Source organism: Nelumbo nucifera, chromosome 3, assembly GCF_055504915.1.
Source record: "Nelumbo nucifera cultivar China Antique chromosome 3, China Antique-T2T, whole genome shotgun sequence".
NCBI lineage: Eukaryota > Viridiplantae > Streptophyta > Magnoliopsida > Proteales > Nelumbonaceae > Nelumbo > Nelumbo nucifera.
Window position 1 is genome coordinate 98,932,686 of NC_142651.1, and position 27,857 is coordinate 98,960,542.

Here is a 27,857-nt window from a genome sequence, read left to right on the forward strand (position 1 = left end):
TCCATATCTCATCCAACCCTGTTTTTCATGAGAGAACAAAGCACATAGAGATTGATTGCCACTTTGTGAGGGAAAAGGTTCTTACTGGAGAGATAAGCACAGAACATGTAGGCTCAGGTGATCAGTGGGCAGATTTGTTTACAAAAACCTTAAGCTCAGGGAGAGTGAACTATATATGTAACAAGCTGGGATTATATGACATATATTCTCCAGCTTGAGGGGGAGTGTTAGAGTTAGCCGAATAAGGGTAGATTAGTCAACTCACCTTGGTTAAGTTATGAGCTTATGTGGCAGTCTTATTAGAGGTTCTATGTCCCATACTTAAGTAGGGGCACTTTAGTCCTTGTACATTTAATTAGAGCCTAATCACTATTAAGAGGTCGACTGATAGGGCTTAGCTATCAGGTTCGACAGTTCTTTCATCTTCTTCTCCTTCTCTTTCTTCTTCTCCTTACTGGTTCGGACTACTGTAGCAACAGTAGAAACAAACCATATAAACTTCCTCTTCAAGGTCACCATTCAAGAAAGCATTCTTGATGTCGAGCTGATGTAGATCCCAATTCAGATTGGCAGCAAGAGAGAAAAGGACTCTAATAGAGTTCATTTTGGCAACAGGGGCAAAGGTTTCTGCATAATCAACTCCATATGCTTGAGTAAAACCCTTTGCCACTAAACGGGCTTTATACCTCTCCACGATTCCATCAGCCCCATGCTTAACAGTGAACACCCATTTACATCCAACTAGATCCTTTCCCTTAGGGACATCAACAAGTTCCCACGTTCCATTCTTATGAAGGGCATCAATTTCTTCCTTCATGGCCATTGTCCATTCTGGTACTGAGAGAGCTTCTGCCACATTCTTGGGAATAGAGATACTGTCAATGGAGGTAAGAAAAGCACAAAATGAAGGTGAGATGTTCTCATAGGAAACAAAGTTGGAAATGGGGTGTTTAGTGGTGCACGACCTAACACCTTTCCTGTGGGCAATGGGAAGGTCAAGATCATTAGCAACAGGGAGGTTGGGAGTCAAGTTACCTGAGTGAGTATGATCTTCCCGCAAGGAATTTGATGGCACTTGAGGTATGGCTTCTGGATTCTCCACAACTCTTGAACCTGGTTGGCCTTTACGACGATGAGAAAAAACACGGAAAGGAGGAGGATCAGAATGAGAAGGGGGAGAAGGTGAAGGAGTAGGAAGAGGAGGAAGTTGAACTAGTTTCTCCTCATGCCTACACTCCCCCTGTGGAGAAACAGGAAAGAAGGGCTCATCTTCAAAGAAGGTAACATCCATGGAGACATAGAATTTCCGAGAAACAGGATCAAAGCAACGATACCCTTTATGAGAGAATGAATAGCCAAGAAATATGCACGAGATAGCACGAGAGTCCAATTTCCCCCGGGTGGGAGATAGGTTTTGGACAAAGCACCGACAACCAAAAACACGAGGAGGAATAGAAAGAAGAGGGGCCTTAGGAAAGAGAAGCTGATGTGGGGCTTTGTACTCTAACCAACGAGAGGGCATTCGGTTAATGAGGTATGTAGAACAAAGGATGGCCTCGAGCCAAAATCGTTTGGGAACATTCATGTGGAGTAGTAAACCCCGTGCCACTTCAAGGTGTCGGTTCTTCCGTTTAGCCACACCATTTTGTTGTGGCGTGCGGGCACAAGAGCTCCGGTGAAGTGAGCCATGTGAAGCAAAGAACTCCGTAAGGTCACTATGAAAAAACTCTTTTGCATTGTCTGATTGAAATATTTGAATTTCGGTCTGAAATTGGGTAAAGACCATCCGTTGAAAATCTTGGATAATTTTTGGTACTTCCTCACGGGTTCGCATTGGATATACCCAAGTGTATCTGGAATAATCGTCAATGAAGGTAATGAAGTACTTGTAGCCACTCTCAGAAGGTAAAGTAACAGGGCCCCACACATCAGAATGCACAATGTGAAAAGGAAACTCAGATTTACTATTTCTTTGAGGAAATTGAGTTCTACAATGCTTGCTTAACTAACACGTTTGACAAGAAAAATTAGAAACAGACACTGACTTACACAGTTCTGGGAAAACAACTTTCAAGGACTCAAAAGACAAATGACCCAGACGACAATGCCACAAATACATTTTACTCTTTCTGAACTGACTCATAGACTCCTTAACATGAAGGCCAGCCGTATTCTCCAGCATATAAAGTCCATCAACCATACATCCCCTACCAATCGTCCTCCTCGAGGCCAGATCCCGAATCACACAATAGGAAGGGAAAAAAGTCACATAACAGTTTAAGGAATTTGTAACACTTTTGACTGAAAACAAATTCATAGGGAATTATGGAACATGAAGAACATTAGAAAGAGTAAGGCCGAGGGGAAGAGAGAGAGTTCCTTGACCAGCTATGAGAGAGTATGATCCATCCGCTAGTCTCACTTTATCTCTTCTGGAAAGGGGGTGATAAGTTTGAAAGAAAGAGGACATACCAGTCATGTGCTTTGACGCTCCAGAATCAATGATCCATGGAGAGTCAAGGTCGTGAGAATCAACATGGAAAGCTGTGGTAGGATTACCTGATGTGGATGCAAAGGAGGTGATGGAAGGATCATCCATCTGGCGAATTGTTCTACCATAAAGCTCCAAATGGTCACAGAAGGAGTTGACAATATCCTCTCTTGGGTCGGATCCAGAGTAGTTATGTTGGCCATGTGGTGGTTGAGTCACAGTGGAGGTGGAGGGCCGATTCTCCCGAGTAACCATATTGGCCATGTGGTGTTTCTTGGTACCTTGCTGCCCAGGTCTTCTAATACCATTTGATCCTTGCTTCTTAGGTAAATCCTGAGCCCACTTTTGTTTCCCATGGAGATCCCAACAAGTATCTTTGGTGTGTTGGGGCTTCTGACAATTAGTGCACCACAATTTTTCCTTATCTTCTGCTTTCTTCTAGAGATCCCCTCTCTTGGAAGAAGATCCACCACTAGTAGAGGTACCCCCTTTTGCCGCCAACACAATTGCATCCCCTCTGGTGCTGTTCATCAAGTTTCTCTTGCTCTTTTCAGACTGGACAAGAGCATAGACCTCCTGAATTGAAGGAAGATCCTTAGAACTTAGAATTTATACTCTGATGGATTCATAGATAGGATTGAGACCATGTAAAAAGGCAAACACCCTTTGCTGTGAGACAAGTTTCTTATACAATTTTGCATCTTCATCACACTTCCAATCAATATTCATAGAGTATTTACCAATCCATTCTGGTAATGGTCCATCACACTATGTTGGCATAGTGTCGAAGTTCAGAATATGTGGATTTTGCCTGTTCCTAGATCTCATTTGCAGTTTCAGCCCACATGAAGTTCTTCCTTATTTGCGGTTGCATGGAGATCAAAAGCCATGACATAACCATACTGTTCTCCTGATCCCATCTATCATGTTCTGCATTTCCAGAAGGTGGTTCTTTGATTCTTCCATTTATGTAGCCTATTTTTCCCCTTGCAGTTATGTATAGCTTGATCCCCCTTGACCACTCTAGGTAGTTTAACCCATCAAGAGGAACAACAGCCATAAGGAAGGATAGGTCACTGCTCCCACTCATTCCATTCAGCATTGTAGAGATTCCGGATGTAGCTGAATCTTCACTATTCATACTTCTAGGTTCAGAACACTGCCTTACAGAGCTGCTACAATCCACAACTAGAAACTTGCTGATTTTCGGTTATAGAGAACCAAGCACAAACCTGCGTACAGTACATATAATACACCTATCAACACTCCCCCTCAAGTTGGGGCATAGATATCAATCATGCCTAACTTGTCACAGAGACCTTGGTGTCTGGAATGGTTTAGCCCTTTTGTAAAGATGTCTGCTAGTTGGTCTTCAGAGCTGATGGAAGCTCTATCAGATTAAAGTGTAAATTTGATGGAAGCTCTATCAGAAATCCAAGACTATCAGGAATCGGAGGCGTGTTCAGGGATGGTGCAGGAAAAGTGGTAACCTTGTTCTCAGCAGGTTTAAGAATCCCCTATTAGAGTAGGGGATTCTGTAAGAGCAGAAATAAGTCTTACATCAAGGTCTTAAATTTGCAAAGCAGCGGGGGTTTAAGAACCTGGAAATAGAAGGTGACTCCAAATTAGTAATTTCTTGGATGGATGAAAGCAGCCCAGGTGTGTGGAAGTTCAGACATCTAATAAGAGAAATCAAGAGTTTAGCAAAGGACCTTGAGGCAAGTTTCAACTAGGTTAAGAGAACAGCAAATGGATTGGTAGATACTTTGGCAAAACAAGGGGTGCATAGGGATCAATTTTTTGGGCAGATTTGGGTTAAATTTTACCTACAAATAAGTGGCTTTTCTTGTTTCTAAATTTGTTCTTAATTCTGTGTTGTAATTTCTTTCTTCGTACCTAATGAAATTTACTCTGTTTACTAATAAAAAAATACTGAGGAAACAGTGCATCATCTGATGATGCATTGCAATTTCTCTTTCTGTACCTGAATGCACTTTTCAAAGTTGTTTGGTTTAAGTACTATTTTTCCCAGTGGTTAGCAAATCGGACCGGCCAATCAGACCAGTTGAACTGGGACCCAGGACCTTAGCCAGTTCAGTCTTACCCCAATAACCGCTTTTGTTAAAAAAACCGATGAAAACTGGCTGACCAGCCAGTTTAACTAGAAAACCAAGGAACCAGTCCCAGTTTCATGAAACCGGCCAGGTCTTTAACCAATTGAAATTTTAAAATGTGTTTAACAAGATTTGAACCCATGACCTCTTTTTTTCATATATTGCTTAATTACCATTAGTCACTTCTTAACTTGTATTAATTAATGACTCTTTATTGTACATATTACTTTATTATGCATGTATGTTAAAGAAAATATAAATTAAGAGACTTGAGCCCTTATTATTTGTATTAAATAAGGAACTTGCCATCCGTACACCATATTTAAGTATATTAAAATTTATAAAATATATTATATAGTATTTATATGACCTATAATATATATATGTATATGCCACATCATCATTGTTCGACCTCGGTTGAACCTCTGACCCCCTTCTCCGGTTCTATGCCCGGCCCAATTCTCTGAACATTGATTTTTGCCCATAGATGTGGAATCTCTCATTTTAGCTTGGAGGTGCAAGGTCGTTAGTAAGAAAGGGGCTATCTTGTAGAACTTGGTGCCACTTGTCATCAAATGGTTGTTGTGGAAAGGGCGGAATGAAATAGTTTTGAATGCAAGGAACTCACAGATGGAGGCAGTAATAGGAAGAATGGAAAGAACCATATTCATGTGGGCAAGCACTCATAAGGCCTTTTCGGGGTTTAACTTTTTTTGTTTTGTCAACCCACTAGCATAAATGACTCTTTCGGTGTATATCAACTAAGTTGAGCTAGCAGGTTGTTTTATTTATTTGTACGATTAACCTCTTCTCGTTATGTATCTATGGCTTTGTACTATGTTTGCAGGAATGCCTTTCCTCTTTAATAAAATTTCCTATTTTCATTGAAAAAGAGAGAGGGTACTATTACTGTCTACTCCAACCTGATTGACTCAAAATATTCAATTAAAGCCAAGATCCCTGTCTTACTATGGGATTTGGGTTGATATTTTCCTTATGCTTCAAAAAGACTAAAGGTGAAGTTATGCTAAGAAACTAAGAAGTAGTTATATAAGGTGGTCTCTGAATACTTAACCATATTGTTAGGGAGACAAGGCCTCTGGCTTCAAGAGAGAATATCTAGTTATAATGGATCCTGAGATTAAAATTTTTTTGGAGAAAAAACTTGTATGTATTTATGTAAAAAGAGGTACATGAGATGATGTAAAAATCAAAAGACAGCTCTCCACAAAACTACCTAGGGCAGAGAGTTGTCACTATACATTTTTTTTAAGGTTAAAAAGAAAATTCATTAAAAAGAAAAAAGAAGTATAGCAGAAGGTGATAAGACATCACCATAAGCAAGAAAGTCATCACCAAAAAGCCAATACAATCACAACTTACAACCATAATCGATGCACATTCACCCAACATAAAAGGAAAACATAGACCCATAACAAAACCAAAGAAAAGGGCCTCTAGCCTGCCCCTAACCAGACACAAAGGACCCTATACTAAAGCCTGCATCAATCTTCATCAGTGAATTCATCTTCTTAGTTTGAGAAATCCTCATCCCATTCCCTTCTCCGTGCGACTGAGCTTTGTTTTTATCTTTCTCTTCCTTTTTTCTTCTTTCAAATTCCTCAAATGCTTTCCTAGCAAATCCTTCACCGCCCAAGAACAATAGTCCCAAGCTTTTCCTGATCGTAACTTCTCTGTCGACAAGATTCTGTAGCTTCACTGCTAAATTTTCAACAACTACGTCAGAATTCTTCATTATGTTGGTCACAGTAGAATCAGAGCCATCACCACTCCTCTTGACTTCTTGATGTTTCTCCAACATAAAGGTATCTGGACCGGATAATCCAGTGCCTGAACTGACGCAGTCACCCCCTATGGTCAATGTCAGAAGTTCCTTTGCCTCTCCATCTTTTTATTCTATATACCCATTTAAATTTTTTTGTAGGTCTTGTCCCTGCCAGGCCAATTTTTAGCCTTGAAAAGATCTTTGTCACATGAACAATGTCGTGAGATCTCGAATTGCACAGCTTCTTGTTGATTATCCCATTATTCTGCTCTTCCTCCTCTTCATGGTTAACCCTTCGACCCAAATCTACACCCATCCTTTCAACCTCAACCTCTTCATAATGCAACCTTCTCCATCCAAACCTTTTTCGACTTACCTTTCTACCTGTCCTCCAATGAACTCATCACCGCAAGAGATTTCCTTTCCCACAACCTCGCCCTCAGTTTCCATCTCAACACCGGAGCTTCCTATTATTTCCGGAGTCTTTTCCACTCCCTTCCATCCTCCCTAATTCAAAGGAAATCATGTTATCCAATTGTAGCAAAACAAGACTTCCCGAATCACCGCTACACTCAAGTAGTGTCTTGCTTAATCCCCTTAAATCTGGGGAAACACAACTCCCATCAGACTCCCTACAAACCATAGTACGTCTAACCATCATTGCCAGACCCAATAGATGTATCGTTTTCAAGCAACTTTTTGGAGCCACGTAAAATTCTCTTTTTTTCCACTTCTGCCAAACCTATCTATTAACCAAATCCACCTTTTTTCCTTTCCTTTTCTAGCCTCCACCGCAATCCTCTTTATTGCTATGTTTCTTTTCAGCATTGGCTTGATAGGCCCTAAGGACCGTCTCAAACCAACAATCCTATTCCTGAAGCGGTTTTCCTTCTTGCCCTTGCGTAAGGTAGCTTTGAAGATTTGATCATCTCCCGACCTGCCTAAAGAGTGAGAAGAGTCATTCAGGCATGGTCCCTGAACTACAGTCGAGAGAGTGCCGTTGAGCTCAATGCTTTTAAAATCCTTAACCTCTCGAGCATCCCCTTTATAAGCAAATTTGTTGGGAAAATCCGATGAGTTGCTAATCTCCCTCTGAGTTCCACCTAGTTCGGAGCCAATGCGCCTGATACCCAACCCGCTCTCGTCATCAACCTTATCTCCTAAGCCATTTGGATCTACTCTAACAATTGGATTCAAATTTTCTATGACCTTTCACATCTCGAGCATACTCTCCACCCCTCCAAGGCCAAATAAATTATTTGCTTTTTCCAAAAAGCAGTTAAAATCCCTTTTCATCCCTGACCTTTTTTCGTCCAAGATGGAAACTTCTGCCAACAAACCTTCTTCCAATTCTTTGCTTCCACGTGATCTCTGTCCAGCCACGTCAGCTTCATCTTCCAGTCCACCTCTCAACCTTCCCCCAATAGCGCCACTTCGTGTTCCGTCGCAACCCACACATTCGTCCAAATCCCATTCAAGAAAACTTCAAGTGCTCGAGGAACTTCCTCCAGCTTCACTCCAGCAACCATAACCGATGCAAAGCAGAGCTTTGAGATGTCACAAGCGATGAAGACACCTCCAATCGCCTTCGCAACCTTCTCCAATCTTGTCGTCTCCCAAAGATTGAAAGGAAGCCCAAACAACCTGATAATAAAGACCCCGTTGTGGAGCTTCTTGCCATTGCATGAAACAGACCACCTTTGCACCCAGATAACTCCCAACTCAGTCTCGAAGCTATCGAAATCTATTGTTTTTCCTTCGACTACCAGGATGGCATGTCTTCTGTCAAGGGGGAAGATTGTAAAACTCCTGAACTTACCAATAGTTTTTTCTTTAATCCACACAACATAATACCCCAATCTGAGACATCCCTTTCTGCTTTCAGAACCAATCTTCTCTCCCATCCCTCTCTGTTTCTTACATTATCAACTCTTGCTACTCATTATTCATGATCTCTATACCAGATGGATGTGAAGAAGGTTTTCCTAAATAGAGAATTTCAAGAGGATGTGTATATATGGATCTACCCCCCCAGGGTAAGTTTCCCTAACAGCGAGGGGAAGGTTTGCCATCTAAAAAGATCTCTTTATGGGCTTAAACAATCACCTAGATCTTGGTTTGATAAATCCAAGAAAGTTGTTCTTAGAATTAGGTTCACACAATCATAGGCATACCATACTTTGTTCACAAGAAGGGTTAATGGCCTAGTAACTTTATTGATAATGTATATTGATGATATTGTTATCACTGAGATAATCACTCTGGGATAAACCAACTAAACTCATTTCTTGATTTGAGATCAAAGATCTTTTTTTTTTTTTTAATCAGCAACACAAGAATTGATTCATTAGATTAAAAGGAACATATACAACAAGAAGTTGTGGGCAAAAACAAGAAGCCCAAGGAAAAACTATCCCACTATCTACAAAACAACCTAGAACATGGATTGTCTCGGAATTCCTTGATTAGCTAAACCATCAGCCATTTTGTTTGCATATCTCCTAATCCACTTTATTTGGATCATCATGTCTTTAGATATCTTCTTGAAGCGCCCAAGCTCATTCTTTAGCTTCCAAATTACTTCTTCCCCCCTTTTCAACCAACCCACAACTATTTTTGAATCCCCTTGAATAATCAGCCTATCGAATATCTTGGGAATCTCAGATACTTTCTTAGAATCAAAGTGGCAAGGCCAAAGGGAGGGATATTCATTTCATAGAGGAAGTATGTCCTTGATCTCTTTCATGAGGTTGGTAAACCAGGGTGCAAACCAATTGAAACTCCTATTGACCCCAATCATGAGTTAAGTGTTGATGATAGAAATATTCTTCTAGACAATGGTGTTTATCAGAGACTTGTTGATCGGCTTCTTTACCTACGCCTGACTTGACCTAATATATCCTATGTTGTAAGCATGGTGAGTCAATATATGCACAGTCCCAGAACTTTACATATGCAAGCTGTCAATAGGACTCTTGCCTACCTAAAGGGGTGTCCAGAAGGAATTTTGTACTCCAACCAAGGACATCTTAAGGTCAAGGCTTATACCAATGCTGATTGGGCAGGTTTTGTGATGATAGAAGATTCACCTTGTCGCCCGATCTAGTGCTGAAGCTGAATATGGAACCATAGCTCATGGTGTACCAGAATTGCTATGGTTGAAGAACTTGTTATTAGAGATTGGGATCCAAGCTAAAGCCCCAATGGGATTATACTGTGATAATCAAGCTGTTATAAACATTGCTCATAGCCCTGTTCAACATGATCATTGATCACACAAAGCATAATGAGGTTGACAAACACTTCATAAGAGAAAAGTCAGAAGACCAAATTGTTGATTTTATTTTACAGAAATCTAAGCAAGTTGGGTATGATAAATATCTACGCTTAGCTTGAGGGGGAATGTTGAGAATATGTATTTGGCTTAGGGGCATTGTTGTCATTTTATTTTATTTGTATTTTGGGTGCCCATATAGGAACATAAATGTAAATATTGTCAGTATAAAATGAAATGTTTTAGGTGTGAGCAGTAACACACCCTCTTCCCCCGTAACCTTTCTTCTTCTTCCTTCCTTCTTTTTTTCTCTTCCTCTCACACTTTTTCAACTTTGTCCTTCCCCCAAATTGCACCACCTATGCCTGCTTCACTATGTTACCTAAGGAGCTTCCATCAAAATTTTATCTCATCCCCATCTCTTCTCTCACTAGGAGAACCCAAGGGAAGACTAGGGTCTTTGGGGAAGAGGATAAAATCCCAAACAGGTTGCTTCAAAGATTTCTCAATGACAAGTAAAAAATCAGTAGAGGTTGAAACCCAAGAATTGCACATGTGAGTGATATGGGTAATCAGATCTTCATAGGATCTAGCCTTATTATCAAATATGTGTTTATTTCTCTCCTCCCACACACCCCACATGAACCACAGTATGCCAATAAGTTTTCCTTCTCCTGTCAAGGTGTCTTCCATGCCACTGCTAGATGAAGTCAATAATATGCTCAGGGGTCACCCAACTGAAACCAACTAGAATAAGAAAATGATGCCAAATCCTTCTTGTTTCTGGGCAATGAAGAATGAGGTGCTCAGCTCACTCTCCATCCCGGAGGCACAAGATACAGACATGATGAGAAATGTATAATCTGCCAATATTCCTCCTTTGGATGCAATAACATGTGTATATTTTCCCCAAGCTGGCCTCCCACATGCACACACACACAAAAAAAAAAAGACTCCTGGGGGAGTGGAGCACCAAATCATTTTATGAGGAAAGCTAATAGTGGGGAACTGGTGATGTTTTTTTTTTTTTATATGTTGTTTTATTTCTATTTTGGGTGATATCTCATCACCTATAGATTATGTTTTGTAATATTTCTCTTTTATGATGAATAAATTTTCATTTTTTTCTTTTATTATCAAAAAGAGATCCTGAGATTAGCATTCTTTGGGTGGTGAGTTTCATTCTTCTACCCACCTTTTTTTGGTGCTTTTATGATATTATTCATTCACCTCTTTTGATTCTATTTTGTACCCTTGCCTCCATCTAAAAGGTGTGTCTATTGTACCCCTTTAGTTTTTTTTATTAAAAAATGTTCCTCATTACTAATCAAAGAAAAGATACTTTAAAGTTGGGTGCACGCCTAGAGGAGAAAAGCATATGCTGTAGTAGAATAAGAAATAAGGTCAAAATGTTAATGGACAAATTGGACATAGTCCTCATATTTAATAAATACACATAATAAGTAGACATTATGTATCTATATGGCTTCATCAACACTTCATGTCTTTTTTTCTTTTTTGGATTCTAAGCCTTTCAGTTGTTTGAGCAATGAAAAATGTTACCTGTTTCTCAAGCAGTCTAGCTCTAGCCTCTGCTTCCTCATACCTTTCCATTGCAAGTCGGAGCTGCAAGTGGCATATTTTAATATCAAGTGTAATGCAACAACAGAAACATATGTTTTTTTTGGAAGAAATAGCAGAAACATAAGTTGCTCAACTGGAAAGCTATGATTTGCTATTAAACATGTTGGTACTACCTTATGTTAATTGAGATCTATAACCGGTAATAGATGGGATACCAAACTGGTTTGCTCTGCTCTTAAGCATTATATCATTTCTCAAATGACATATATGTGATACATGTGAAACAAAGTTTGGAATTTTTAAGTTAGCAAATGAAGAAAGATATGTGCTGGAGCTATACCTTTTCAAGTATACTCTCATTTTCTTCCTGTAGCATATCAATCTGCAATGTGAACATATAAGAATTATACCACAACAATAACAACCTATCTTCTAGAACTATAATTTATACTTTTAACACAAAACAAGTAGATGCAAAAGATAGCAAAGAATCTCAATTTATATCTTCTGTTGACCATTTTACAATAGGAAACAATTATAAATTTACGTTTTTTATGTCACCCTCAATATTGTCAAAATCTTAACAGTACAATTCACGATTTGAATCATAAATCCCAAGGGTTTCAACTTGAATCTTATGTTTGAATCCTTTTCTCTAAAAATCTCATGATTTGATTCATAAATCTTATGATTCAATCAATTAAGATCCATGTCTGTAGTAGAGGAAAATGGAGGTGCATCACTAGGAGCAAGAAGCAACCTAAGGAGGATGACCCTACCTATGAAAGGTGGATGCAGGAAAACTATACAATTGTAGGATGGTTAGTAAATTCCATGCAGCCTCATATCATCCAGCATTATCTATATTTGTGGATGGATACTACAAAGGAGGTGCGGGATATCATAGTGTCATAGAGACTTATTCCCAGAAGTTGAATGTTGCTAGGGCTTACAAGCTAAAAAATGATGTGAATAATCTAAAACAAGGAGAGAAGCCTCTAGTTGTTTACTTCTCTAAGCTGAAATCTCTCTAGCAAGAGATTAACCTAACGGAGACTGTTGTGTGGGGATGTACTAAGGATGTTGAGACTCGTAGGAAGTTAGTGGAGAAGAATCGATTTTTTGAGATTCTTAGTAGACTCAACCCTAAGTATGATATTGTCAAACAAAACATTCTAGCAAAGGATGAAGTGACCTTATCCCAAGCTTAAGCCACGGTTAGTAGTAAGGAAAGTAGGAGACGTGTACAGATTGTAGAAGTCTCAACTAATCACTTTGCCGATGTTGGAATAAAACCAAGGGCTACCACTGAGAAGAAAGATGTAGTGTATGAGTATTGCAAAAAACCTAAGCACATGAAGGATACCTGCTGGAAGCTACATCCAAAGCTTATACCTCCTAGATTCAAGAACAATAATAATGGTAAGAAGAATGGGAGTGGGAAAGGTGGCAAAGCCAATGTAGCCACCTCTTTTGAAGTTCGGAAAGATTCAATGATGAGAAATTAGTGGGGGAAACAGTTTGCAGCTCAAGAGCAGAGTATGAGAAGTATGGTTAACTCATCAATCACTTAGAATCTACTACTACTTCCTCATGAAATGGTTCATCTTCTGCTTATGCTCATTCAAGTATTTATGCCACTATGAATCATGCTTCTATCTTAAGTAATCGTAGGATCCCTTGGATAATTGATTTTGCTGCCTTTAACCATATAACTAGTGTGTCTCATTTATTTTCTACTTAGCAGCTTTTATTTAGCCGAAACAAGATCTCTCTTGCTCCTATCGTTGGCAAGGAAAACATCAAAGCCTCAAATACTCTCACCTTATCTTCAGTTCTTCATATTCCTAAGCTTAACACTAACTTGCTTTCAATTAGTAATTTGACAAAATCCTTGAACTGCGGTGTAACCTTTTTCCCTTCTTACTGTGTTTTTCAAGACATGAAATCTTGGAAGGTGATTGAGAGTGCCCATGAAGCGAATGAGATATACCTAACGGATATGCTTGAACAAAGTCAAGTATCACCTTAGAGATCAGCTTTTGGTTCAAATGTGTCAGAGTCAGTCAATCGTATTATGTTATGTCATTATTGTTTGTGTCATCTTTCTTTTTCTTCATTAAGTCTTTTGTTTCTAGCTTTGATTAAAGAGACTAAGTTGTCAAGTCTACATTATGAGTCATGTGAGTTGTCAAAGCATTGTAGTAATTCTTATCCTACAAGCAATAAAAGATCTACGGTTCATTTTCATATTGTTCACTCTGATGTGCAGGGGCTATACCATTTACCTTGCATGGGTGGTTATAAATACATTGTTTTGTTTATTGATGACTTTTCTTGTTATACCTAACTTTACCTTATGTTATCTCGTGCTGAAGTACCTACACTTGTGAAGAAATTCCATGAATTTGTGCTTCCTTAGGTCAATACCCGCATCAAAATGTTCCAATCAAACAACACTAGAGAATATTTTGAGAAGGACCTTAATTCATATTTTAGAGATTTGGGGTTGTGCATCATACTCCAGTACAAAATGGCGTGGCTGAGAAAAACCGCATGTCTTTGGGGTTCAAATCCCAAACAACTCTAGAGATTTAGTGTTGTTGTTTCAATCAAACAACATTAGAGATTTGGAGTTGTGCATCGTACTCCCGCATCAAAATGGAGCAGTATCCTTTTTGCCCCCCATGTTCCAATGAGATTTTGGGGTGACATAGTCATGACAGCTACTTATCTTATTAATTGCATATCTTCTCAAGTCTTGGGGTTCAAATCCCACTTTGTTGTTCGGTTCCCTAAGGGTGATGCATTTCCTATTCCTTTGTGTATTTTTGGTTGCACTTGTTATGTCTATATTCCCAGCTCTCAGAGACATAATTTGAACCCAAGGCTCGAAAGTGTATTTTCTTAGGTTATGCCTCCACACAATGACACAAAAGGGTTATTGTTGTTTTGATCCCACTACTAGCACACATTTTGTTTCTATAGATGTCACATTTGCTACGCCACTTCTTTTTATGGTCATTCTCCTAAGGGAGAGCATTCTATTGAGTTGTATGCTTCACCACTGCCTCTGCCATCTCCGGCCAACCAACATCTGCAGCTTCTTCTGTCCTATTGATAGAGTCTTCTTCATGTCCCAATCATCCCATTCCTGCTCCTTCTCCTCCTCCTCCTCCTCCTCCTTCTCCTCTTCCCCCTCCAATTTTCACTACTCATCCTATTGTTCGAAAGTGGTACCAAAGACAAAGGATAAGGCATGAACAAGTTGTTCCCTATCTATAGTTAAGCCTCAAGCACTCTCAACTCCTAAAGAGAGGATAAATCCTTTACCACCTGCTTTAACACCTTCCCTCCCAAACCTAGACTTACCTATCGCGCAAGAAAAGGCAAGAGAAAATGTACAGTACACCGTATCTCCAAACACCTTTCTCATAACTCGTCATCACCCTCATATTATTCCTTCCTAGCCTCTATTCCTTTCAGCCTATACCCAAGTCAGTTACAAAGGCATTCATATGATAAGCCCTTGATGTTGTACTATGAAGCCTGTGATAACCAGGCTGCAATTAGCATAGCTCACAACCCATTTGTGATTAGTGGGCCTTAGTCATGCTCCTTCTTTCTTTTATTCTTATTGTTTTTAGTGTTGGCCACCCTACTAAGGGAATTCATGTAATTGTATTTACATTACAATTAGAAATAATAAAAGATCATTATAGAGGACAGGAGAGAGGCTCGGTTGACTCTCTTCTTTCTTCCCTTATCTTCCTTTCTTGGCTTCTTCTTCTTCTCTCTTCATATTCATCCATCTTTCTTTATTTTTCTACTTTATTTTTGGACTTATACAGGTCAAATTTACAAACTATGATTATAATAAATTCAATTAAGAATTAGTTCTCTACTTCGTTAACTTTTATGCTTATATTTAGTTTTATGGGAGTCTTGTTTTAAAACCCTTACTAAAAAAATGATTTATTTATTTTATTTAAGACTAGGTGTGGATTCAAGTCGAGTCAAGCCGAATATTTGCTATTCGAGCTCGGCTCGCCAATAAACTATTAGGCTCAATCTCGAGCTCGATTCGAGCTAGAGACTTGAGCTTCAATTTGGCTCGAGTCAAAAACTCGTAAGTTTGAGCTCGAATCGAGCTTGACTGTGAGCCAAATGTTTTATAAAAAAAATATACATATAAAAAAATTATTTTGTATTTGACTTATAAAAATTAGTTATTATTATATATATAAAATAAAAATACTAGACAAATTCGGACTGTAATCAGTCCAATTCTTGATGTAGATTAAGAAGAAAAAAAATACTAGAGAAGAGAAGAGAAAGATGAGAGAAAGGAGTGATAAGCCTTTAGCTGTCGCCGCACTCATCTATTTATAATAACATAAAAAATAAGATGGCAATTACATTAAAGCCCATATTGCTTACATAAGCAAATAACTAATAAACTAACATTGCTACTAGCAGCCTAACAACATTACTAACAGTAGCCTAATGACAAATATAAAAAGAACTAACTAACCGCAGTAGTAGGGACCACAATAAATAAAATAACAGCACTAGCTATTGCTCTACATCTCTACACTCCCCCTCAAGATGGGAATAGATATTTATCATTCCCAGTTTGCATAAATCTGTTTCCAACTTAGCTTTTGTAACTACCTTGGTGAAGAGATCAGCAAGCTACATATCGGAGACAATATATGGAAGACACACTTCTTGAGAGGCAACTTTCTCTCTAATAAAGTGTTGATCCACCTCAATATGTTTATTTTTGTCATGTTGTAGTAGATTGTGGGCAATGTTAATAGCAGCCCGATTATCACAATATAGCATCAAGGGTTTCTCATAAGCAATTCCCAGTTCCTCAAACAAGGACCTCAATCATAATACTTCGGCCACACCATGTGCCATAGATCGGTATTCTACTTCAGCACCGGAACGTGCAACAACATTTTGTTTCTTACTCCTCCAAGAGACAAGGTTGCCTCCGACAAAGGCACAATACCCAGAAGTATACCTCATGTCATCAACACACCCGCCCAATCAGCATTTGTGTAGACTTCTATCTTCATGTGACCATTATTTTTGAAGAGTATGCCTCTGCCTGGACATCTCTTAAGGTAAGCAAGGATCTTCTCGACTACAATAAGATGAGTGGTTGTGGGAGAATGCATGTACTGGCTAACTGCATTGACTGCATAAGAAATGTCTAGTCGGGTGAGGCATAGATAAATCAATTTCCCTACCAACCTCTAAAACATAGCCTTGCCTTCAAGGGGCTCCCCACCTTCAAGTTGGTTTAACACCTAGCTTTCCAGTTTCCTCCTGAAGATCAAGAACATGCTTCCTTTGAGAGACAAAAATTCCATGTTTGGACCGAGCTACTTCAATACCCAAGAAATAACGTAGTTCTCCCAAGTCTTTGACTATAAATTCTTTGTGAAGCAGTTGTTTAAGAGAGTCAATCTCATGGGTATCACTCCTTGTCACCACAATATCGTCCACATAGACAACAAGTATAGTCAAGGAGGAGCCTGTCTTCTTAATGAAAAGAGTGTGATCTGATTGGGCTTGGGCATAGATGAATTTTCCAACAGCTAGTCTAAACCTATCAAACCATGCTCTTGGTGACTGTTTCAGTCCATATAAGGCTTTATTTAACTAGTAAATCTTCTTGCAGATCACCATTGAGGAAGGCATTTTTAACATCCATTTGTAACAATGGCCATGAGAAATTTGCTGCAATCGATAATAACACTCTGATAGTGTTCATCTTGGATATTGCTGCAAAAGTCTCCAAGTAGTCTATGCCATAAGTCTGTGTAAACCCTTTTGCAACTAATCTGGCTTTATACCTCTCAATAGAACCATCAACATTATGTTTTACTGCAAACACCCATCTACACCCAATCGATTTCTTCCCTTTTAGCTAATCAACCAATTACCATGTATTATTTTTGAGAAGAGCATCCATTTCTACCTTCATGGCATCCTTCCACTATGGTATTGACAAGGCTTCTTACACTGTTATAGGAATGGGAGTGGCAGACATAGATGCCAAAAAGGACTTATAGGATGGAGACAAATGGTCATAAGTCAGATACTGAGAAATACAATATGTTGTAGATGAAGTGCAACGGTGTTTCCCTTTCCGGATAGCAATTGGAAGATCCAGATCATCCAAAAGAGGTGAAGGCTCAGTAATGGGAGGCATCTCATTAGGATCAGTGATGAGAGGTATCTCATCTGTAGTGGGATGTGAGGGAGCTTTGGTACCTAGATCTGGAGCCGCAGAGGAAGCTAGAGCTGGCCTGGACTACTGAGGACTGAAATTAACCTGTCTCCATCGCCTATGAAACACCCTCAACTCACTACACTTTTGACAACCCTACTCATTACACTCCCCTTCAGTGATTGGGACAGGTAAAGGAATTTATGATGTGGGTAAACCCATCTTACTACTCTCCCCCTCAGAAGAAACTCTATGATAGTAGGGAACATTCTCAAAGAAAGTCGCATCCATAGAAACAAACCGTTTCCCAGAACTAGGTTTATAGTAGCAATATCCCTTTTGATTTTATGTATACCCAAGAAATATGCATTTGGAAGCTTTAAGGTCAAACGTAGAACAATGAGGTCCAATAATCTAAACAAAACAAGTACATGCAAAGGTTTTAAGGGGAATAGTGAACAAGTCTTTATCGGGATATAAGAGGCTGAATGGAATTTTCATGTCTAAGACCCGAGAAGGAACCCTATTGATGAGGTACACGGTTGTATGGATAGCATCCCCCCATAAACGTATAGGAACATTGGAGTTTGGCACAATGCTTCTAGCTACCTTCAATATATGCATATTCTTTCTCTCAGCAACTTCATTTTGCTAAGGTGTACGAGGACAAGTGCTCTAATGAATAACCCCATGGTTAAGGAAATATGAGATCAAGGGTTTTGCAAAATACTCTTGGGCATTATCTGATCAAAAAACCTTGATTTTGACTCCGAACTGGATTAAGACCATTTGATGGAAGTTTCGAGTCAGAGTAGGGACCTCATCTCGAGAGTGCACAAGATAAATCCATGAAAAACGAATGTAGTCATCAACAAACAATAGAAAGTATCAGTACCCCCCTAGTAGTGACATGATATGGTCCCCAAACATCAATATGCACAATTTCAAAAGGAATAGTACTTATTTTATTGCTCAAAGAATAGGTTGTTCTACAACGCTTTGCAAGTTCATAACTTTCACATTTTAAACTAGACATCTGGACTAACTCAAACAAACTAGGAAACAAACTCCTTAAAGACTTAAAAGACAAATAACCCAACCAATTATGCCAAAGCATAATCTAACTCACAAACTAAGAAACAAAAGACCATCCAACTTCTTTATCTTCCCTATGTAGACACCCTCTAATCAGTTAGATTCCATTCGTCTCGTGGCCAGTCCCAATCACCTTCATTGTCTCCAGATCCAGAAAAACACATCAATCAAAGAAAAAAGTCACTGAACAGTTTTGATTTTTAGTGATGCTACTTACTAACAATATGTTAGTACTAAGTTTAGGAATATGCAAAACTAAGGATAAGGAGATGGCATCCGATAATCTCATGTTTCCCTTCCCAGAGATGGGAACAAGAGATCCATCAATAATGGATACTCTCTCTGCCAGAGGATAAGAAAAAGTAGTAAACAAAGAAGGTAAGCCTGTTATGTGGTTAGATGCACCTGAATCTATGACCCAACAAGGTCCATTATTACTTGGGCCTGAAACATGATATGCTGATGCTCGTATACCTGAATGAGCAAATGCCGAAGTAGGAGTAGCAGAAGTAATCAGTGACTGAGATAACGGAGCTGAAGTACCAAGTTCACTTTCTAACTGAGTCAGAGCAGCCCAGGCAACAAATAAAGTGTCTAGGGATGTGGCTCTTATGCTGAAAAAGGAAGCACCATTAGTAGTAATAGCCACATTGGCATTTCCCCTTTTATTTCTGATCTTTGTCGGCATTAAATGAGGATATAATTTCCAATAAGTGTCCCTGGTGTGCTTCGGCTTCTTACAGTGGTCACAAACTAGGTCCTTCTTATCCTCCTTTGTGTCCCTTTCCTTGTCACCCCAAATTTCGGTTTTACGGTTGTCAGGGCTGATTCCATAGGCTAAAACTACAACATAACATTCCTCCGACTTTCCTCACCATGCACTAAAGAATAGGCCTCATATATGGTCACACTCTCCCTTGCGAGTAATTGTTGTTTCACAATATCATACTCTGAATTAAGACCAGCTAGGAATTCAAAAACCCTATTGGTCTCAACTTGTTTTTTATAGGTTTGTGCACCCTCCTGACTTTCCCACTCAATAGTTTATAGATGATCAATTTCATGCCATAAGGATTTCAAAGTGGGAAAGTAAACTGAACCGGCTTCTCCCCTTGTTTGAGATTATTTACTTCACATTTCAGTTCATAGGCCCTAGCAACATTGAGAGACTGATAGTAGGTTTCCTTCATCACTTCCCAAATTTTCTTAGCTATTTTTACCCACAAATAATTGCGGCTAATATGAGGTTGCATAGAGTTACACAGCCAAGTCATGACCAAATAGTTCTCTTGAACCCATTTGGCATATGAAGTGTCTACCTTGGCTGGTGTTTTTACATCTCCATTCACATAACCTAACCTCCCTCTGCCCCCAATCGCCACCATGGCTGACTGAGCCCATTCCAAGTAGTTAGGACCATCAAATTTAACAGTAGTGATCTAAAAATTGTTTTCTCTTACGTTTTCAGCCCCCAAAACCCCTTCCCCTTGAGTCTTAAACTCAGCTCCTGCCATTTCTGTAATAGGTTTATCAAGACAAACTAGTTCTCACCAAAGGGGTTCTTCAAAAAACAGGTTTGGAAGCTGAAACAAGTCTAGAATTCACTTAGAAAACAATCTATATATATATATATATATATGTAAAATCTCAATTGGTCTCCCGAGCTTTATTGGACTCGAGCTCGGCTCAATTAGCAAACAAGCCTATATATTAGGCTCGAGCTTGGCTCAAAGCTCAGTTTAGACCGAGCCAAATAAAGCTTTTCACAATCCGAGCTCAAATAGCTCGTGAAAATCTTGGCTCGTGGCCACTAGACCTGTTCATGGGCCGGGCCGGGCCGAGCTCAGGTCGAGCTTTTACTCTGTATTAACAAATTTTTCTAAGGCTCGAGTCCGAGCCCGGCCCGACCATCGGGCCTACAACTTGGGCCCAAGCCCAGCCCTCATAAAAAGCCCGAAGCCCGGGCCTGGGCCCGAGCCCAAAATTTAGCCCATATTGTTACTATTACTACTACTGAAGCGGCTGAATAGAGAGAGAGAGAAATTATAAAGAAAATAATAAAAAATATATATATATATATATTAAATTATAAATATATATTTTAATAAATATTATATTATTTATATACTTTATATAATATATAAAATACATATTATATATTTTATAAAATATATAGTGCTAAGTCGGGCCAGGCTTTTTTGACAAATCCCAAGCCTGGCCCGAAACACAGTCGGGCTTACTGTGTTAGGCCCGAGGTCAGGCCCGCGGACCTAATAACATGACCAAGCCCGACCGAGTGCGGGTCAGGCCGGGCCGGGCCATCGGGCTACCCGGCCCATGAACAGGTCTAGTGGCCACCCCTATTTAAGACAAAACATTGAGTTTATTTTACACCATATCTAGGTAAAGAGCCATTGTATGTAAATTATTTTACTTTCAAGTCAAGCTTGATTTTATCATCTTAGGCTTTTATTGTACAAGTGTTAAATTCTATTCTTTTAGGCACATATATGGTAGATATAGATCAAAAATATGGTAAAATCATATTCCTAAATATATTTAGCTTTTTAGTATATTATATTTAATTTCTTAATAAATTTGTAAAAAACATAAATAATCATTTTGAGAAAAAAAATATAAATAATTTTACCATTTACATACGATTCTTTATTCAATTCTATTCAGTTTTCTCTACAACTTACGATACAATTACAATTTTCAGAACATTGTGCCCCTAAGCATAAAGTTTACGTCTTTATATAAATACCTCATCTTGAAGAGCTGAAGTGGAACGATGAATTCCAGTTTCTCGTATGCTCATGTTCCCTGTATCTACTGACAATCTGCATATTACAAAAATAAGATCAGATAAAAAATGCCTTTTAAGAGGTTCAAAAACCCAAGTTGGAAATTTGATAACCTCTACCTGATTGTGAATTAAAATATCTAGCTCAGTATCCTAGTGTGTACTTATAAGAAGTCTCACACAATGAGTTGCTGGCTTTATGGCAACCATTTATGCACTCTATTCATAATGGCAACCTAACATATACTTTATAATATTTTCCGTATACTAATCATATATGGGTTACCAGTGATCAGATGGACCAAGCCTCTACTTACCATGGTGCAATTGTAAGCTGCGGTGCAAATTTATCGCCCTAGATTAGAGTGGAACTGAGCAGGATTTTTGTAACTGATCCCAAATGGTTGCGATAAGAATATGATTTGGGCTGCATTTAGCATTCCTTATTTTAACGACTTATCTCTTTTTGCAGTTAAAATACTATTATGAATACTGAGTTTTTAACTGCAAAAAGGAGATAAATCCTTATTTGATGTCAAATGCAGCATTAGACTATTAAAGGTGTTTCACGTGATTTGGTTTGTTAAAATATTCTGCTCGCACTATTACGGAATGAAATTTGCAGATATGCTTGAGAACCAAAAAAAGAACAAATATAATATAACATCCAAATGGTGGTTGAAAATAAACTTGCTGATTCTAGCCCAAAAAACAAATCATACAGAATTCATCAGAATGAAGTTCAAGCTTGAAACTAAGTGATACCTTTTATCCCTTCGGTTAGGAGTCTCTGATGGAGGCATGGAAGAAAGTGGCTTTAATGATATTGGAACACTAGAAGGTATCTTGCCAACCGTCTTGATTGCTAGAGATGGTCGTCCAGTTGGAGAAGAACGAGCAGATAGAGGCTGTTCTACAGAACTTAAAGGTAAAGGTGACCGGACAGATGAGGTAGAATGTGGAGATGGAGACTGTTCTACAGAATTGAATGGTAAAGACGACCGGCCAGCTGACGTAGAAAGTGCAGATGAAGGTTGTTCTACAGAGTTGAGTACTAAAGATGAACGACAAGCTGACGTAGAACGATCAGATGGAGGCTGTTCTGCGGGAGTGAAGGATAAAGATGGCCGAGCAGCTGACGAAGAACGTGCAAATGAAGGTTGTTCTACATGGTTGAGTGCCAGAGATGATCGACCAACTGATGTAGAACGAGGCTGTTCTGCGGGAGTGAACGGTAAAGATGGCCGAGCAGCTGATGACGAAGAACGTGCAAATGAAGGTTGTTCTACAGAGTTGAGTGCCAGAGATGATCGACCAGCTGATGTATAACGATCAAATGGAGGCTGTTCGGGAGCGTTACGACCTAACTAATAGAAAAAAAAAACACAAAAGTTTCCAGTAAGACTTATTTCTTAGCCACTTTTTTTTGGTAAAAAAAAAAATTCTTAGCCACTTCAAACAACAGAACAACTGCAGTTTCAACAATTTATAATCTTGAAATACCACAAAACAGAAATATCAATAAACAGCTAATGATTTCTTAATTCCGTTTCCTGGGTCGCAAGCTACAACCAACAGTAAGAAATGTGGCCACCGCTACCATATAAGTAATGCCCACCATTCTCATTTCTCACTGTAAGAAAATGAGGTTTCAATTGTAAATGCATTTCAACACTTCCATATTCACAGTTACAAATCCTTCAGAAGTGAGTCGATTTATGTTGTCAACATCAATTCTCAAGCAACAATGCCTGGTCTCCCATAGTGTGTTAATGCGTCTAGCATGTAATTCTAGTTGTTTAAGCTTCAATTTTATGTTCTGTTATTGTACTGTTTCAGGCGGCCATAGCCATGCTTCCTGAATAACACAGCAGTCCAATGAAATAGTCTAATAAGAAGAAAGAAACAGTGAGTGATATCATTGCTAAGCCAATTACCGCGGTAGAACGAGATCTCATTGGCCGTCCGGGTGCAAGACCAATGCCCCCTGTGGCACCCAAAGAATTATATTCAAGAGAGAGGTCGTCCTCCTCCTCCTTGTCTTTTGATTGATGTGCCATGACCTGCGCAAGCCTCTGAGCAGCGGCTTTGGCTGCATAGTTCTGCGTCCTCCTGGAGGTCGACAGGCTGGCCGCTCCCAATCGAGCATGGTGATGCAAGGGGGACAGCATGGGAGATGCCGGCCCCCCCGACGCGTTTGCGACGCTCCTCTGCCTATCATACACTGGACTCTTTGATCTCGCCCTATCCATCGCCGAATAAAAGCTAATAAACAAAATCCCTACTCGATCCTTTAAAAAGGAATGAACTGAATTCTGCCGAAACGCGACCTAATCTTGCTCTGTTGCATTGCAGATTAATGATAGAAGGTTGAAATGAAGGCTCTTCTAGCTTAAGCTTAAACAGAGCTCGATCTCTGCTGAATCAGAATCTGATTCGACGAAGACCAAACTGAAATGAGGCTCGCAAATCGCAATGCCTGTGATTTATAATCATAAATGCGGAGAGAAGTAATCAAATACATATTTATTTCACGAGATACGCGACCTAATCTTGCTCTGTTGCATTATAGATCGATAGAAAGTTGAAATGAAGGCTCTTCTAGCTTGAGCTCAAACAGCACTCGATCTCTGCTGAATCATCAGAATCTGGTTCGATGAAGACCAAACTGAAATGAGACCCGCAATGCCTGTGATTTATAATCATAAATGCGAAGAGAGATAATCAAATGCATATTCATTTCTTGATCTACAATGAATGAGAAATCGGATATTTTGTCCAAAATCAAATGCAAAGTTCGATTGAATTCCATTGAAGCTAAAAATGGAGGAGAAGAGCTACGAAACAGATCAGAAATCCTCGCTGATTCCTCTTCTGAATACTCGTTGTTGTGGGTTGGGTTGGTATTCCCTCCGCTAGTTTTGCCGGATTTTAATGCACAGTAGGAACAGAGAGCGAGGGAGTGGGTCATGACTCATGAAAATGGGAGGGAAGAAATTGAAACGAACCTACAAATATAATAATTGGGGATTTTAATTTAGGGGTTGACTAGTGGAGGGGGGCCGTGCTCAGCACGGGCCAATAAAACCTTAAAGATGCGGGGTTATATACTTATATTATGGGTAAAAGTATTCAAATTGTCTATTATATTTTTTAGGGTAAATTACAAATACCCCTGGGTCTGTGAGCTTTCCCTGTTGTGGTGAACATCCACCCACAACGTTCATTCCTGCTTCCCTGTTGTGGGACATGGCATATTCTCGGAGATACTGAACCATCCAACTCCTGCTTCAAAGCGAAATTCAAGTTCTCCAGAGAACAATGAAAATGGGGCATCGTCCAAACTAGGCAGCAGTTCATTCAACTTGAAGTCTACTTCCAATCGTGCGGTTGATGGAGCTGCAGTTTCAATAAAGCTTGATCATAGCAATTATTCGGGATTGGAAGATTTTCCAGCGAGGAGTCATGGTTTCTGGGATGGGAGCAGAATTCAGACTGGCTTTTCGTCGCAATCAGATTTTGCTATGCTATTGGCAAAATATCCAGCAACATTCGGTGATTATTCAGCACCATCCTGCAGGGTATGGAAGCAACCAGTGCCAGTTGTCAAGAGGAATGACCTGAACATGGGTTGTGTGTCAGTATTTCCAACGAAGGATTTAGATGGTATTGGGGGTTTGGCAGATTATCAGACATACAGAAGCTATGATGGAACGAAGTTACAGCCATATACGACGGTGGATGTGAAGGGACGTAGCATATTCTCGGAGCTGGAGAAGAGGAATGGATTTGAATTGACTAGTTTTCAACAACAGGAAAGAAGTGCAGTGGGGATGAACGTTGTGGGTAGAGGATTTAAATGGAAATCCGCTGCCGCTGCAATAGCTACTGTCGTTGTTGTTCGTGTATCGTGAGGTTGGGAAAATGAATAGTGATAATATGGGGATTAAAAAATATTATAAGGGCGGATTTTAACGTGAAAGGCTAATGGAAGGGGGTCTTTGTTTTACGGTCATAATATAGGAGGGTCTTTTTTGCAAAACAAAGTACAGGGGAGTCTTTGTCACAAACCCCATAGTATAGGGGGGTCTTTGTAATTTACCCTATTTTTTATAAGGGAAAATTTTCGATAGGTTCCCTGTACTTTACGCCGAGTGCCAATTTAGTATCCGAACTTTCAAAACGCAACAATCTAGTACTTACCGTTAATCAACCGTTAAGTGGCAAGTGAAAAGACACAAATGCCCTTCAAATGTCATCTAATTTTCTTTATCAACCAGATTGATCTTTAATTCATCCATCTAAAGTTTGTTAGGAACTGGATAAAGTAAATAATAAGAGAAAAAATAGAACAAGTTTATTTTTCTTTTATTTGGGTCTTGAGACTCTTGACATGACTCATATGAGTAGATTGAGAGGCAAGCCGAGGGATTCAAACTTGAAAACTGATGAAGGAAGATTTGGCCCGACCTCATAACCACTCAACACGTGGCAAAGGGCAACAACCCGAACTGGCCTGCCCCATGGCAGTTCGGGCCACACCTCCGTCCGAACTCAAGACTTCACCTCGCACACCACTCCAGCACTTCGCCTCCAGGACACCGTATCCAGGGGCGGCGCACCTGACTGACTTGGGATCTGGCGCTTGCCAACCGCACTCCAACAGCTACCTGCCACCGCCACCTGCCACCGCCATCTCCAGTTACAGAGACAGCTCCGACAAAGAGCAGTGGCAGTTCTGTCCCAGCAGAGGTGATGACACCCGAACTGGCAGAAGCATAGAAGTAATCATACCCGACCTGACAGAAGCCTAGGAGTGAGTGCACGAAGTGGTTATAAAAGGCTCTCTACTCCCCGAGGACGAGGTATGTGAACTTTGCGCCATCTGGTTTTATCTTGCCTTTGAGAGAATACTAACTTGAGCTTCAGAGTGATCTCACCGGGTTCCTCCCCGAAGATTCCCCACTTTCTTCTCCGTTTCAGACCCCCCTATTGCTCCAGTCAGAGGCAAGGTCGTTGACAGCTAGGACCGACCGGATTGTGCATCATCAATTGGCGCCATCTGTGGGAAACGCTTCTAAAAGCCTCCCTCTAAAACTCCCATTACCTCTTTTTTCCAAAAACCCCAACACTCATGGCTTCTTCCAGCAATGCCAGACATGGCACGGAGATGAACACCACTGAGAAACAACTTCAAGTCCCCGTGGTGTGCATCGGACAGTTCACCATCCCCCTTCCGGTGGATGGGAACCCCAATTTAAATGCGCCACAAACAGTGGTGCCCGCATACCTTCCTGCCATGAACGTCCCCTTTCCTCTCCCTGTCGAAACAACCTTTACTGAACCAACTGCTGTCCCCCTGGCGACTAGCCAGAACCAGTTGGACGACCTGATGCAATGCATGCGGGCAATGCAAGCCCAAATGCAACAATTTCAGTAACATCAGCTCTACCAACACCAAGTATTGCACCACATCTCTCAGTATCACTATCAGCAGCAGTTCCCCCAACTGCCTCTGAACCAACCACTGCTTCCACCTCGGCACCCTGCTCCAAAGCCGGTTAAGCCCTCCCCTCAGGGTGGACGCCGTCACCGAGGAGAGGCTTCCCAACCTCAGAACCCCCACAAGAGCCAGGCCTCATCCCCGGGCCGAGAGGAAAGAAAAATCACCCCCACCTCGCAGCTCGCCGGTGGGTCGAGCACCTCGCCCGCCAAGTCAGTATCTCGACATTCCAAGTCTGAGCTCCCACTGACAGAGAATCGATTCAGCGCCCTAGCGGCAGACTACCAACAGCCCGGGCCCATCGAGCTCAGCAACACAGAGGCCAGCAGCGCCAGCACCAGGCCCACACAGCAACGAAGGCGCCGACGAAGTTGCCGAACTGCCACCCGTGTCTTGCCCGAGCTCAGAGGTAAAGAAGAGACAAGCTCGGAAGAGGTAAAAGCTGCCCCGATTCTCTCAGTTCTTTCCCCCCTCGCATCGGAACTCCTGGCAGTCCCCATGCCCAGAGACTTCAAGCTCCCACCTTTGGACAAGTATGATGGGTCCTTTGACCCCAACGACCACATCGATGCTTTCCAGTCCCAAATGCACCTCGCTAGGGCCAGTGAATCGTGCATGTGCGTGGCCTTCACCACCACCTTCAGGGGGGTAGCCCGCACTTGGTACAGGAACCTGGCCCCCGGGTCGATAAGATGCTGGGCCCAGTTTGTGCAGGTCTTCACCGCACACTTTGTCACTAGCAACGGTGCCCCAGAACCGAGGAAAGCATCTTCGGAGTAGTCCAGAGGGAAGGAGAGTCCATCCGAGGCTACATCAAGCGGTTTAATGACGTGAGCTTGCAGATACCGCGATTAGACCCCGTGGTGTAGCTCGCGGTGGCCAACAGAGGAGTAACACACAAGGAGTTCAAATGGCACATGGTAGCTAACCAGCCCGCGACCGTGGCCGAATTCCTCA

At 40.5% G+C, this 27,857-nt stretch overlaps 1 protein-coding gene across 3 annotated transcripts in view; it reads right to left on the reverse strand.

The window, feature by feature from the left end:
* The window catches only part of LOC104590245 (coiled-coil domain-containing protein SCD2-like), a 145,725-nt gene extending 121,324 nt beyond the window's left edge, over positions 1 to 24,401 (reverse strand). The window contains exons 1-5 of one of the 3 annotated variants that reach the window (XM_088902097.1): positions 23,335 to 24,400; positions 22,163 to 22,764; positions 21,359 to 21,434; positions 11,590 to 11,631; positions 11,229 to 11,291 (exon numbers count right to left, since the gene is read on the reverse strand). In XM_088902097.1, the coding sequence (XP_088758223.1) occupies positions 11,229 to 11,291; positions 11,590 to 11,631; positions 21,359 to 21,434; positions 22,163 to 22,764; positions 23,335 to 23,649 (1,098 nt within the window). In that variant the 5' untranslated portion in view covers positions 23,650 to 24,400. Of the gene's footprint in view, positions 1 to 11,228; positions 11,292 to 11,589; positions 11,632 to 21,358; positions 21,435 to 22,162; positions 22,765 to 23,334 lie in introns of all 3 variants that reach the window. The other 2 variants (XM_088902098.1, XM_088902099.1) reach the window with 2 other exon arrangements.
* Between the last annotated feature and the right edge of the window lie 3,456 nt (positions 24,402 to 27,857).